This window comes from Camelus ferus, chromosome 18 (genome assembly GCF_009834535.1).
Source record: "Camelus ferus isolate YT-003-E chromosome 18, BCGSAC_Cfer_1.0, whole genome shotgun sequence".
Classification (NCBI taxonomy): Eukaryota; Metazoa; Chordata; class Mammalia; order Artiodactyla; family Camelidae; genus Camelus; species Camelus ferus.
This window is the reverse complement of record NC_045713.1, coordinates 25371715-25386334: the sequence shown is the minus strand read 5'-3', so window position 1 is coordinate 25386334 and position 14620 is coordinate 25371715. Positions and strand designations below refer to the sequence as shown.

The 14620-nt window shown below is 46.1% G+C and overlaps 3 protein-coding genes across 5 annotated transcripts in view; 1 reads left to right on the top strand and 2 right to left on the bottom strand.

Annotated features, from left to right (window-relative positions):
* PMM2 (phosphomannomutase 2) overlaps nt 1–2040 on the bottom strand; it is a 45982-nt gene extending 43942 nt beyond the window's left edge. Inside the window, 1 exon segment of the mRNA XM_006190587.3 lies at nt 1882–2040. Within this exon segment, the coding sequence (XP_006190649.2) occupies nt 1882–1947 (66 nt within the window). The 5' untranslated portion in view covers nt 1948–2040.
* Nucleotides 2041–2149: 109 nt separating this feature from the next.
* TMEM186 (transmembrane protein 186) lies at nt 2150–5565 on the top strand. Of its 2 annotated transcripts, none has more exons than XM_014564216.2 (2): nt 2150–2216; nt 3251–5565. In XM_014564216.2, the coding sequence occupies exons 1-2, from the start codon at nt 2214–2216 to the stop codon at nt 3884–3886; spliced, it is 639 nt and encodes a 212-aa protein (XP_014419702.1). In that variant the 5' UTR covers nt 2150–2213; the 3' UTR covers nt 3887–5565. The 2 variants fall into 2 exon arrangements, with proteins under 2 accessions (XP_014419702.1, XP_014419701.1); XM_014564215.2 differs by having other exon boundaries at nt 2196–2246.
* A 5609-nt stretch (nt 5566–11174) lies between these two features.
* Nucleotides 11175–14620, bottom strand: part of ABAT (4-aminobutyrate aminotransferase) — a 79848-nt gene continuing 76402 nt past the window's right edge. For both annotated transcript variants that reach the window (XM_014564222.2, XM_014564224.2), the window contains exon 16: nt 11175–14389. In XM_014564222.2, the coding sequence (XP_014419708.2) occupies nt 14268–14389 (122 nt within the window). In that variant the 3' untranslated portion in view covers nt 11175–14267. The remainder of the gene's footprint in view (nt 14390–14620) is intronic.

Below are 14620 nucleotides of genomic sequence, written 5' to 3'. Positions count from 1 at the left end.
AACTTTTAAATTATTCTCATAAAAATAAACCAATCACTAACGCCAAAAAAAAAAAAAAAAAAAAAAAAGATAACCCATTCTATTGCTTCCGGATTCTCTTGTGCTTATCACTGTTTGAGAATGCGTGTACTGAAGAAGGGAATAGTTCTGTTGCTAAAATATTTTTACTTTTCATCTAGAGCACCCAGCACATAAAAACTCTCTTTTAAATCAGATTTTTTTTTTAGTGTAAAAATTACTTTCGTTCACCAAAGAATATCATGTTTTAAATGTTTTAAGGGACTCCACTGTGGGTTGCCTGGTTTCGCTGCTATTTCATTTTTGTGTTTATATATACTGATTCCTTCTGGGAATCAGATGCATTTGCCTGAATGGCATACCTAGTAACCAGAACAGCCTCCACCTTAGTGCAGTGGCAGAAAATGGCAAACTTAGCAAATAACAATACCCTGAGGCCAGAGACTTGTACCAGATCTGTTGTGCAAAATCAAGCTCATGGTTTCACTGAGTCTTATGTTTAAAACGGAAAAAAACAACTATCCTACTTGGGATGAAATAGGGAGAAAGCTGAGAGGGTCCAATGATACTGTGTAAAAAGGCTTGGAATGTAAACCCTAGACCATCACGGCCACTGGGCCAAACTGAGCACCTGTTTTCTTCGTAACAAAGTTTTACTGGAACAAAGAGACGCCACGTCTACATATGGTCTACAGCTGCTTTGCATTAAAGCTGAGTAGTTACTACAGACCATACGGTGAGCAAACACAGAATATTTGCTATCTGGCCCTTTACAAACAATGAATTGCTGACCTTGCTCCAGACCACTAAGGACGTTTAACAACCTACAGGAGTGTGCTGATCATTGAATCTCAGAGTCAGAAAGGGCTTTCGGAGAACTTGCAGCTTAGTATCATCACTAGATACACAACACCTGTGGCTCAGAAGGGTAAAATGTGTCTAAGGTCACAGACATTTGATGTGGAATTCTGGAGCACACCCCTGGTACCACCCAGCCAAAACTAAACAGGGTAGAGGTGAACTCGAAGACAGCGAGGCCATTGGGGCCCAATCTCAAGTTGAAATGGCTGGTGTTCAGGCACTAATTTGTGCTGCAAGGGGGAGGTAAGAGTGTGCTTCATCACAGAAGTTAATCCTAAATGAAACCTGTTGGTGCCTGTGGCAGCAAAACCTGAAAATGGGAAGCAAGTTTCCAGGAGTCCAAGGAGGCTCTCAGCAGACAGCCTGTGACAATCAAGGTTTCCTCAATCACCCCAGTCCACCGCAGGGCTAGAGAAGGGAGTGGTGGTGGAGACTAACATTTATCAAATACTATTGAACACAGCCTACTGTATGCAGGACACTTTCATGAACTTACGTGATTTCATTCCACCTCCCCCCACCACATACAACCTACGGAACAGGTAATGTCCCCATTTAAAGCCACAAATGCTGAGGCTCTGAAGTTAAATGACTTGCTCAAGGCCACACAGCTGTGAACAGAAAAGCTGAGACTCTACTAGGTCTATTTGACTTGGAAACCTATGTTTTTCATATCAGGCTACCGGCACAGGCCTGAGGAGGGCACAAAAGCTGGTAGAGAGGCTGAGCTGGGTGTTCAAACCTAGGGCTGGCGGTGAGACTCCAGAACGATGTTTTCCAACCCAGGCCCGTCCCATCTCTCCTAGCACCCGGAGGTTTTGAAGAGCTGGTCAAAGCTTCCATCTAATCTTTCCAAGGAACTCAGAATAGAGTTCAGCCGCTCCAGGGGCGATAGAAGATCCTTAGCCGCCCCAGGTCGCCCACCTGGTCGGTCGTTAACCCCGTCTAGGAGAACCAGGGGGCTCTGCACCAGCTGCCGCCAGGCCGCCGGGCGCCGCTTACCTGCCGCGGGGCCGTCAGGGTCCCGTCTACATCGAAGAGGCAGAGCGCTGGCCCGGGTGCCGCCATAACCCCAACTTCCACGCGTACCTTACAGGACTCACTGGCACCTGGAACTCGGCCCGGAACTTCCGGGTCCGGCCCCCCGTGCCGCAAGGTACGCCGGGAGGAGGAGAATCCACTCCCACAATGCCTGCGATTAGCGGCGGCTATCCGCCCTGGACTACAGGTCCCAGAATGCAACGCGCCTCTACGCTATCCTATTGGGGCCGAGCACCCTCTCCTAGGGTTCCGGGAGTAGGTGGGATTCACTTCCGGCAGCAGGAAGCAGGGCCATGGTAAGAAGGCAGGTGGCGGCAATGAGGGAGGTGAGGTGTTTTGGGGGTCGGGGTCAGGCCTGGGGTTCTGATAAGGAGAATACGCAGGAGGGACCTCCCGCGTGGGTTACGATTTGGTATTCCCGGCCTTCTTTTGTGCTCGGGTCACGTGGGCCAACTACAGTGGCAACTAAAGCTCACTGAGCATTCACCGTGCATCAAGTGGATTCGAGGGCTTTAAAACTATTACCTCATTCAGTATGTTCTGGATCCCCACTTTGAAAGATGAAGAAACTGGGGCTCAGAGAGGTGGAGTAATTTGCCCGAGGATCCACAGCTAGTGATTGTAGGAGCCAGGACTGGAACCCAGATCCGCCTCCATCGCCCGAAGTTATCTTTCACTGCACTTTTCAAGGTGTAGAACTGTGCACCTGGTAAAACCCTGTGCCACGGGTTGACGCCTCCATTCCTCCCTCCTCTTCTCCTAATCTAGGCTAAGAAAACAGCGTTTTCCTTCTGCCCCCAAGATGATGCTTTAACCTGACCAAGAATTGGAAAGTCCGTCATAATAATGAATAGCGGATTTGTTTGCCACTAGGACAGTGACTTATTTTCGTCCCTGGGGAAATGTTCACACAGGCTTATGGATCCAGTGCCCAGTCCAGGGTTGGCCCTTCCTAGGTATTTGTTCAATGAATGAAGGCTGTGCCTCCTTTTCTATACCTGCCTGCTTGAACTGCCTGGAGGAAGGAGGACCGGTTTGAAAGTCAGACTGCCCCACACGCTGGCTGTGTGTCTTTGGGTAAACTTCTTACCTTCTCTGGGTTGTTACCTCAGTGGTCAAGTAGCAGTAGTGGTTCCCATCTCACAACCGCTTTTGTGAAGATCACGTGAGGTAAAAGCATCTAGCTTACCTTTCTTTTTATCTCTGGCTGTAACGCCAACCTCACAGGATTGGCGGGGAGCCTCTGTGTAAGATGCTTTGCAGATGTCTGTTATGTGAGTTAGCATGGTTGAGCTGCGAGAGAGAAATGATCTCCCTGTCTCCCTTGCAGGCTGCCCTCCTCCGAACTGTGCCACGATTGCCAAGGACAGCTGCATGGGGAAGGCCTCTCCAAGGGCTGTGGTGCTGCAGTGGGCAGGATCCTAGGAGGTGGGTTGGGAGCAGGCTGCCCACCTCCAAGGAGAAACCAGCAGGCACAGAGACAGAGAAGTTTCAGATGGTCTATCGGTTTGATGCCATCAGGGCCTTCGGGTACTTGTCACGGCTCAAGGTGGCTCAGACAGCCCTGACAGTGGTGGCCCTGCCACCTGGCCTCTACTGGTACTCCCAGGGCCTCATGACCTTCAGCTCCCTGTGTCTCGCAGGCGGCATAGCTGGCTTCGCGCTGGCCATGTTGTGCTGGATGAGCCATTTCTTCCGGAGGCTGGTGGGCATCCTGTATGTGAATGAGTCGGGCACCGTGCTGCGGGTGGCCCACCTAACCTTCTGGGGCCGGCGACAGGACACCTACTGCCCCGTGGCCGACGTCATCCCCATGACGGAAAGCAGAGATCGGCCTCAGGAGCTGTTCATGCGAATCCAGCAGTACAGTGGGAAGCAGACCTTCTACCTCACCCTGCGCTACGGACGCATCCTGGACAGAAAGCGTTTCACGCAGGTGTTTGGGATGCCGGATGGGCTCAAGTGAAGGGTCTCCCGCAGGAGGGCAGAGGGGGTGAGCGAGGCTGGGAAAGGGGATCCGGCAGCTGGAGACTTTGCCAGCGTCCCTGGGAACTTATCTTTTGGAATGAGGAAATTCACAGGAGAAAACCTAGTAGTGTGGTTACTAGCCCTGAGTGCACGTTCTTAACTGCACTTGTGTACGACATTCAGATGATGGCCAGAAGTTTCTGTTAAGAGCCAGTTCTTGGAGGAATCTATGCCAAGTTCACTCAAACTGTACAAACACAGGTGTGGGAGGAGCCAAAAGGCTTGGGTCTGTCTGTTCTCAGAGCTCCGTCCTAGGACAGATTATTAAGTCTCTTGGAACCTTGGTTTTTACATCTGTAAAATGGAAAAATCCTCCCTGTCCCCTGGGATGGTGTGAAGATAAACAATAAATGTCACTGTTAGTTTAGAGGTGAGGGTGCCCAGAAAGGCTTCCAGGCAATTGGGAGGGATTTCCTGAGCCCTGGGCTGCGCCCTCTGGTGGACCCAGCAGCACAGGGGACTGGGACGAAGCCTACAGGTGGGTCATTTCCACCTGCCAGCAGGTCGTTGCACAGCCACTGGGACAGGGTTGTCGTCCAGGCAAGCTCACCACCCGGAGGTCTAGGGGCTCCCACGTAGGGAGGCCTTGCAGTGTGATCAAGTCAGTGAACTCGGTGCTGGTGCGATCCTTTACAAACCAAAGCCAGCTACATACAGCGCCCCCTGTCGTTAGTAATACATGTTTAGTAATATATTTATCATGTAATTTATAACAGTAAAGAGGAAGTCATGATCTTTATGATTCTCACTCAAAAGTCAATAACTAAATTTTGTTTTGTGACCTTCCAGTCTTTTTTCACTGTAGTAAAATATAAACATAAAAAATGTATCCTTTTAACCATTTTTAAGTGTACAATTAAGTGGTATTGTGTATTTACAATGTTGTGCAACCACCACCACTCTCCATCTCCAGAACTTTTTCATCATCCCAGCCACTAACTCTGTGCCCATTAAACAGTAACTCCCCAACCCCCCCTTTCTCCAGTCCTTGGCAGCCAGTCATCTGCTTTCTGTCTCTATGGATTTGCTTATTCTGGATGTTTCATATAAATGGATTCATATACTATATGGCCTTTTATGTCTGGCTTCTTTGACTTGGCGTAATTTGCAAGGTTGATCCATGTTATGTCAGAACTTCATTCCCTTTTTATGGCAGAATTATATATGTGTATGTTACACCTTGCTTATCTATTCATCTGTTGATGGACATTTTGATTGTTTCCACTTTTGGCTATTGTGAATAATGCTGCTGTCAACACTGGTGTACAGATGTCTGAGTTTCTGCTGTCAGTTCTTTTGGGTATTTTCTGAGAAATGGAATTAATTACTGGACCATATGGTAATTCTACATTTAACTTTTGGAGAACTTGCCAGACTTCCATAGTGGCTGCATCATTTTATATTCCCACCAGCAATGAATAAGAGTTCCAGTTTATGCACATCTTTTTTTTTTTTAAATAGCCATCCTAATGGGTATGAGGTGGTATCTCATTGTGCTTCCAGTGTTTATTAAAACATAGATGTTTTCCTGTACCTGAAATTTTTTTTTTGCTTCATGTTATAACATAAGACTATGTCAGTTATAAACATTCATTAAAAATATTCAGTCACAAAAAAGAAAAACTTGTAACTGTTGAAATGCTAGATGCTAACTTATTATGGTCATCATTTTGCAATATATACATATATAAATCATTATGTTGTAGACTTTAAGTTAATACAATGTCATATGTCAATATATGAATAAAATTGGGGGGAAAACAGGCAACATACCTTACAAGTAGATAAAAACAGAAGTCCCAGAAACAGAAGTCCCAGATTACTTGATTTTTTTTCATTTAGATACTTTTTTATGCAAAAAAAAACAGTAATTATAAAATATTCACTGAGCGGATGTAGCCGGTTCTGTAACCTTTACTGTTTAAATGATTTCCATTTTTTCGTTGCTATAAAGAATGTGAAAAATATCAAATATATGGGGAGAGACCCTTCCTCTGTGTAGACTGAAAATGGCATTTTGAGCAAAGGAACTTTATAATCAAGATAATATGAAAGAAGTTAGATCTTAATTTATTTCATTTCCCCAGAATTTATTCCATCTTCCTGCAAAAACGCATATAATTCAAGACAGTTTGTTCTTGCAGGCTTCCAGATCAGCCAGTCATCCTGCCCAAACCTCTTGTGCCGGGTGCTAAGGGCACCGCAGTTCATAGAAGGTTTTTGCTTTTGTGGGGCTTCCAGTGTCTAGGTGAGGAGGGAGGACGGAGCTAAGTGCTTGTAGGTAGTTAGAGATGGGATAGTGCAGTGAAAGAGGAGGGGGCAAGGGTTGGGAGAGGAGCCAGCATGCCCCAGGACGCCCAGGATGGGGAAGGAGACCCCAGGAGTGAGGAGGAAAGTGTTACTCACCGCTCTGTCCAGCCCAGGGAAAGCAGTAATTGTGTGCTTCTGCCCTGGATAGGGGCTTGCCTCTGCTAAAGCGAGGTCCCTGAATTTGACCCTTATCACTGTGAGAAGCCTTTGAAGGTCAGAGAAAGAGAACATTGAGAGAAAGTTTGGGAACTTTCAAGAATAATAGGAAACAGCACTTTTTAATTTGTATTCATTTTTAGTTAAAGATTGAAGTCAAAGGACAGAGGCTTATGGATGTTTCCTCCATTACATTCCCATTGTGTGTTGATTCCTGCCCGTCAGAGACAGTGGTCTGGGGAGTGTGTGATCGTGTCCCTCAGATGTTAGGATTGCTGGTACCCACTGACAGCCAGGGCACATCTGTGCTTTTCCTCAATAGACGGGCCATGTGTGCAATGTGATGTCTGACCCAGAGCCTGGCCGTGGGCCCAGGGGGCCTCAGACCCACTCAGAATGCCGGCTCTTCAGGGCAAACGGCACGAATTTCCACAGCTCTGCACTCAGGGCTTCACTCAGCTGTATTTCCCTTGCTCTTCCTCCAATAATCAAGGACCCTCTGGTCTTAGGGCCTTAGAGTTGGCAGTTTCTTCTGCCTGAAAGCCTTTCTCCGTAGATGTTACAGGGAAGTTTCCATCTGTCTCTCCATGGCTCTAGTTCTTCCTCTATAATAACAGGGTGTTACTATCTATGCTTAAGAAGTTGTAGTGAGGATTCAACTACATAGAAGACTTGATTATATAATTATCCAGAACTGTGGGTTCTTGCCCCTATCTTTCCCTCACTTGTTTATCAGGGCCCTTCAATGACTGTGAGCCTCTTCCCCCTAAGACACACTGTGTGCCTATAACATGTCTTAAGAGGGATTAATGATTTGACCTTGACTTATTAAAATCAAAAATTAACTCCAGTAGGTCTGTTAGATTACTTGTAAGCAATTACCTAAGCCATCCTTACCCGTGGAGATTCTGATTATGTCTGGGATGTGTCCCCAGAATGTTTTTTTCTTTCGTTCTTCCTTCCTTCCTTCCTTTCTTTTTCTTTCTTTCTTTCTCTTTCTTTCTTTCTTTTTCTGTTTCTTCTTTTTCTTTCTTTCTTTCTTCCTTCCTTCCTTCCTTCCTTCCTTCCTTCTTTTTCTTTCTTTCTCTTTCTTTTTTTCTTTCTTTTTTCTTCCTTCCTTCCTTCTTTTTCTTTCTTTTTCTTTCTTTCTTTTCTTTCTTTCTCTTTCTTTCTTTCGTTTCTCTCTTTCCTTTCTCTCTCTTTCTTTTTTTTTTTTTTTTTTTGTCAAGCTTGAGGCTAATTCTGCAATGTAGCCGGTCTGGGAATTTCTGAAATAAAACCAGGCCTCCATGTTCCTGGGTCAGTTTTTTTTTTCCCCCTTAAAGAATAGGTTCCCAGCCTGGGCTCTGTGTGTAGAATCACCTGGAGACCTTTAAAAAAAAAAACCAAAAAACTCCATTGCCCAGGCCCATGGCCAGGTTCCCTAGGTGATTCTTATGCATCGCCTGGGTTGAAAATCAGTGCCCGGAAGTATCTGCACAGTGGGAGGCAATAGCCCTGATTCCCACCAGCTTTGGCGCGAAAGAGCCTCCACTTGGATGTGTGGTCTGCTCCTGCAGTACCAGCAGAGGGCACACAGAGCAAACTCCATCCTTTCTTCCCGGCTACAATCACAGAGCTCCCGGTGAAAACAGAAACTGGGCTAGGGCTCTGTGGCTTACCAGCAGGACCAGGGAGCTGCTTCCAAATCCCACATCAACAACTATAAAAACAAAACTCACCTGTGCTCCACCCTGTTGATTCTGGTAGAAGCAGCTGGGCATCTGTGTCTTTACGCTTCCCAGGTATTTCCAAGGCCCCCCAAGTTTTGAGAATCATTGTACAGGATTTACCCTTCCCAAGAGCCACCTCTGACGGTGAAGTCGCTAATCAGAAAATGGAGTAGTCTTTATAGTCAAGTAGTGGATATATTGGCAATTACCCATTTGAAAATAGTTCCCAAAATCACCTGAGAGAAATACCCAAGCTTATGTATGAGGATGTTTACTGCATGCTTCTAAGAGTGAAACATACAACAACAGGAAGTAAACTCAGTTTCCATTGGTAGGCAACACAGTTAAATCAGCTATGACATATCACAAGTCCTGAGAAAGAGTGAGGTTGAACCAGACCAGCTGATGCGGACAGGTAGTCACCGGGCTGCATTAACTGGAAAAAGCAAATCACAGAACAATACAGCTCTATATCATCCTGTTTGTTACAAATGGTTCACAATGGTTAACCCTGGGGAGTGGGTCGGGGTGGATGAGATAAAGGGAAGCTTTCTACTCTCAACTTTATAACCTTCTAGAACCCTACTTCAAAAAGACACCTGTACCCCAATAGTTCATAGCAGCACTATTTACAATAGCCAAGACAATGGAAACAAACAGCCTAAATGTCCATCAACAGATGCCTGGATAAAGAAGATGTGGTATATTTATACAATGGAATACTGTTTAGCCATAAAACCCGACAACATAACGCCATATGCAGCAACATGGATATTACTGGAGAATGTCTAAGTGAAGTAAGCCAGAAAGAGAAAGAAAAATACCATATGAGATCACTCATATGTGGAATCTAAAACAAAACAAAAAAAACAAACAAAAATAAAAAACAGAAACAGATTCATAGACATAGAATACAAACTTGTGGTTGCCAGGGGGATGGGGTGTGGGAAGGGACTGGGATTTCAAAATGTAGAATAGATAAACAAGATTGTACTGTGTAGCACAGGGAAATATATACAGGATCTTGTGACGGCTCACAGCAAAAGAGAATGTGACAATGAATGTATTTATGTTCACGTATAAAAATTGTGCTCTACGCTGGAATTTGACACAACATTGTAAAATGACTATAACTCAATAAAAAATGTTTATATATATAAAAAAATGACTGGATAAAGAAGATGTGGTATATTTATACAATGAAATACTATTTAGCCATAAAACGACAGCATAACGCCATTTGCAGCAACATGGATGCTCCTGGAGAATGTCATTGTAAGTGAAGTAAGCCAGAAAGAGAAAGAAAAATACCGTATGAGATCGCTCATATGTGGAATCTAAAAAAAAGAACAAATACAGAAGCAGAAACAGACTCAGACATAGAATACAAACTTGTGGTTGCCAAGGAGGTGGGGGGTGGGAAGGGACAGACTGGGATTTCAAAATTTGTAGATACTGACAGGCATATGCTGAATAGATAAACAAGATTATACTGTACAGCACAGCGAAATACATACAAGATCTTGTGGTATCTCAGTGAAAAACAATGTGACAATGAATATATGTATGTTCATGTATAACTGAAAAATTGTGCTCTACACTGGAATTTGACACAACATTGTAAATGACTATAACTTAATTAAAAAAAGTTAATAAAAAACTTTATAACCTTCTAGTATTATGTAAAAATTTCCTATGAGCACGCCATCCATCTTAACAAATGAAGAAAAACCCTGTAACAAACACAGTATCTTCCCTCCTTTACCCCTCCCGCCAGCTTTCTAGGCAAAGAGAAGAGTTTGTCAATCATGATTCCCATTCAGGACTTGGAACCTGGGTGGACAGGAAGAAACAATTGTCACTGAAAGCGTCAGTGATGTGATGGTGTTTGTTCCTTGTGGAGTGGTTTCCTTCCCCATCTGCTGAGAGCCGTCGGGACTTTGGGCTCCTCTCTACCCTGGGCTGTGTACAGTTTAGATGCAGGCGATGGGGTGCTCTGTATGTAGCACGTCCGTTTTCATCTGGTGGTTGCTACGCACTGAATGTTTGTATCCCCTCCAAAAATCTGTAGGTTGAAACAATACCCCCAGGGTGATGGTGTTCGGAGGTGGGGCCTTTGGGAGGTGATGAGGGTTAGATGAGGTCATGAGGGTGGCTTGGAAGTGTCTTGCCTGCTTGATTCCTAGTCCTGCACTTCCCAGCTGTGACCTTCGGCCAGTCTCTCTCTGTGCCCTGCTTTCTTCGTCTGTGAATTGATGCTAATAAAAGCACCCACCGCGGGTGGATGAGGGGACTGACTTACTACATGAAAAGCACTTCAAACAGCGCTTGGTCCAGGGAAGCCCTTGATAAGTATTTGTTGCTTTACGATTATCAACCTCACTCTGCAGGTGAGGCTCAGAGAGAGTACGGGACTTGCTCAAGGTCACCCAGCTAGACAGCAGCAGAGTTGGGTCATTTTACTGCCTTGTCCTGCCTAACCAGGGAGGAGAGAAGGACAGAAAATGGAAACAGGGACTGTTTTTAACAAAGGTCCCAGTACCTTCCAACCACCTGCCTTGGGAATATACGTTCAGGACTCACACTAATGCTGACTGAGTCCACTTTCCCAGGCCGGTGGTCAGGCTGGCTGTGAGAAGGATCCTGAGTGGTTGAATCTGAACCAATCCCACGCTGACTACATGTGTGTACTCACCCGTATCTGTGTGTCTCAAATCCTGGCTTCCAAGCTGTGCGATGCTGGGCAGGTTCTCCAACCTCTCTGAGCTTCAGGCACCTCATCTTACAAACAGGCAGACACACACATAACTCATCGGTTTGCTGTGAAAATTACAAAGCCTCAGCAGAACATGCTTGTGCACAGCAGAGGCTCAACAAATGATAAATATTATCACTATCCATGATTATTCTTAAAAGACCATTTAATGGGAGATACTACTTTCCAAGTCGATGATTTTAGATGTGTTGGGCGTCCGAGCTGGAAGAAACTTGTCACGTAAGTCCTTACCAAGACCACTGTCAACCAAAAAGGCCACATTTACTCTGGTGTTTCCATTATAAATATTTTAATTTAAGAATACTGATTAACACAGGAAAACATACTGAATTCATGGAATTGTGCATATGGTCATCAGTTACATTGCGACGGGTTAATTTATCATTTATTGGCACTGTCAACAGAATACTGTAAACAAGATCACTTTGTATGCGCACGTCGGCAGGGCTCCCAAGTAATGGTTTTCTACCATGAGCTGATATATATATACATATATAGACAGAGATAGGTTATAGGTAATAGACATGTTAATGTGCACAATTTTGCACGGTTACTGAGTGTCAGTAAAAATTATAAAAAAAAACCATTTATAATAAAAGTGAGGATGCATGAAGGTTTGCTATCACTGGACCTTGTTTTCTGTAAATGTGATGAGACTTGCTAGTGACATTTCCTAAACTCTATGGCACTAATGAGTGATGGGTTCATTTCTGGACCATCGGCCACAGATGCTCTTCGGGATGGGCTCTGCCCGAGCCGGCGGCCTGTCCGCGGGACTCCCTGTGTTTTCCCCAGCCTCTTCCAAGTTTCTACCATCTTGGGCGCCACCAAGAATCCTTTTCCTTGAAATTCTTCCAGCTACACCCTTACCCCTAAAAGAGGATGTCTCAGGAATTCATTATGCCCTGATTCAACAAGGATTTGCTGATTAATGGCTTAAAAAGTTTTACGAGAAGTAACTTCCCTTGGTAAGGAGTGAATACGCCTGGAAACGACTTTCCAGATAAAACAGATTTCATTTCTCTGTCAATGTCCCGTGAGCAGAGAACAAAATATTGGAGCCACTCTCTCCACCAAAGAGAGCCACATTTCTGGTTGTGCCCTGGCTTAAAAACCTTTTGGACTCCAGGAACCTCACTGTATGTTTGCACCCAATGCTAAAATCCTCAGCAGAAAGCATCCGTACGCCAATATATGAATTACAGTTTGGTTTGCATTTTGCTTGTTAAATAAGGCCTTGGATTTTGGGATATTGCCTGTGGAATCTGGATCCCCAGTGAAAGGTGTGAGACCATGAACTGATGTGTCTTTGCATATGCTGTTCCATTTCTGCAACACACTTCCTTGCCTTGTCTGCTTGGTGAACTCTTGTTCATCCTGCAAAACCCTGCTCAAATGTTAGTTTCTTCTTGGAATCTCCTCTGACCCTTAGGTGGGTTGGGGCACTCCGTCTGAGTTCCTGATGTTTCTACACATACCGCATTTATGATCCTTGCCATTCTGCTTTTTAATTGTTAGTTTAAGAGTCTCTTGTGTCCAATGGGATGTGAGTCCCTTGAGAGCACGGACTAGGTTTTATTTCACCTTTGGATTTCTAGTGCTCAGCACGGGCCTGGGACAGAGCAGGTATTTAATCTAAGTTTCATGAATGAATGGTTGGAGAAATAAACAAATATATACATGAGTGAAACCCTTGCAGAGGGAGGGAGGGGCCATGTAGTTGGCAGTGCAAATGCCCTAGGACCCGGCAGAACTCCTGAAAAGCAACAGATGAGCACTGTCTGCAGGGATACAGAGTGAACCAGGATTCATGGATCTGCCCATGTCTATAACCATGAAAGTGCCTTTCATTCTTGGCCAGAAAAAAAAAAAAAAAAAAAAAGGTTGATGACCAAGTCTGCTGAAGAGTGGAAACGGAAAAAACCAACCCACCTGGAGATCTTTGGATGATTCATTATTAAAGGAGAAAAAGTGCTGAATCGAGAATCTTGATTGGCCCAAAACAGTCAACCAAGGCACCAGGAGATGAAGTGGCTTCCTTTTGGACAGAGGACACCAGCCAGATCTCCCTCCTTTCTCCGCAAGCAGTACCTCATTGCTCTGGGACCACCATGTGCTCTTTTAAGGAGCACCCGAAGTCAAATCAGTTCCAAAATTGTCTCATCTCCGGCAGAGATCGCTTCACCTCAGCCATACTCCAATTAAGCCTCTCAGCATCATCTGCTCATTCACACAGGAAAATCTCTACCTTGGCGGGGCAAGGACAAGCAGACCACCTGGCACCAACAGGCTATTTTTCCTGCTTGGCGCTCTGGCGCCTTTAATTCTTGATGCTTCCCTCAAGAGACCTAGGTCAGCAACCGACTCCGTCTGACGGAGCAGCAGAGCTGCTCCTGGGGCTGCTCAGAAGTGGAGCAAAGGTGGATGAGCTAAAGCTAGAGAAAGGGTCCCCCCAGGGGAGGGGTCCAAATTCAGACCCCAGATGCCACGGGGCAGGGGGATGGGGCTCTGCCACCCCAGGCCTGGGCTGACACTCCCGGGTCACAGGCATGGTTCTGACCCTTCGGTTCACATGCGTCCCCGTGGATGATGGGGCCACAGCTTTCCTTCCACCAAGGAAGTGTTTAATAGGAGGGAGAGAGTTTGGGGAACGAAGGACAGCAAGTAAGACCTGCCAGTGATGCCACCCAGAGATTCTCCCAGGACGAAGCCCCATCGAGGAGAGAATTCACAGTTTATGGAGGAATCCCCAGAGGCACGGAGAGAGTGGCTAGGAGACCACACTCCCTTGCACATGTATCCTCTTATACTTTCCACACCCCTAAGCTCAACCCCAGCGTCCCTACTGTCCTGCACATGCTCTGTCCTGCCCATCTCTGGGCTGTGCGTGGAACGTGCTCAGAGCTCCAGGGCCTGGGGGAGAGGGTGAGTCATGTCTTTGCACAGGGCGAGGGGAGTCCACACCCTCCCCTCACAGAATGTATCACTTGAGAGGGACCAGAATTCGGGAGTCCCACACCAGTCCCAGGAGCAGGTGTCATTCCCTTGACCGGTTTCCAAAGATACTGTCGGCAGATACATGGCCAGGACCCCCAGGGCCCATCCTAAGACTATGTCCAGGGCTCAAGTAGAATGTCTGAGCTTAAACCAATGTGTACCATTGGCTCTGCAGGGAGGGAAACCCAAATCAGCCCCTCCTACCTCCCCTCCCCACAAGCCACCAAAAACATCCCCTCCCAACAAATAACCCCCCAGCTGATGCAGTCACCTCTGATACTTTAAGTGAAAACATGAAGTAGGCAAACTAATCAATTTGACGACTGTTGAGATCGGGGCTTTCTCAGAGCATAGTGGAAACGGCTTCTTTACTTGAAGTCGGCTAAGATGTCGCTGAAAATATTGAGGAACAGGTGTGCATGGTGATCCCTGAAGACCAGAGTGGGACGGAAACGGATGGACTTGTCGCCGCAGCCCCCCAGCATCACGCCTGGAAGGAGAGGCAGGGGGAAGGTTAGGGGCCCGGGCGCAGAGGCCCACGCGGGGGAGCCGGGAGCTGTCACACTCATCCGCGACCCGATCCGTCCTTCCTTCCAGCCCCTCTGTCCATCCTTCACCCCTGTTCTCTCCTATCACCCATCTCATCCACCTCTCTCTTCCCTCCCTCCCATCCAACTCAGAATGCCAGCTCTGCTGCCCCTGAACTAGGTCTGGTGATGGA

Bases quoted from the DNA above. Each gene is read 5' to 3' on its own strand.
- TMEM186 (XM_014564215.2), top strand. From the start codon at position 2,214: ATGGTAAGAAGGCAGGTGGCGGCAATGAGGGAG. The intron at 2,247-3,250 runs GTGAGGTGTTTT...TCTCCCTTGCAG, and splicing joins AGGTGGCGGCAATGAGGGAG to GCTGCCCTCCTCCGAACTGT.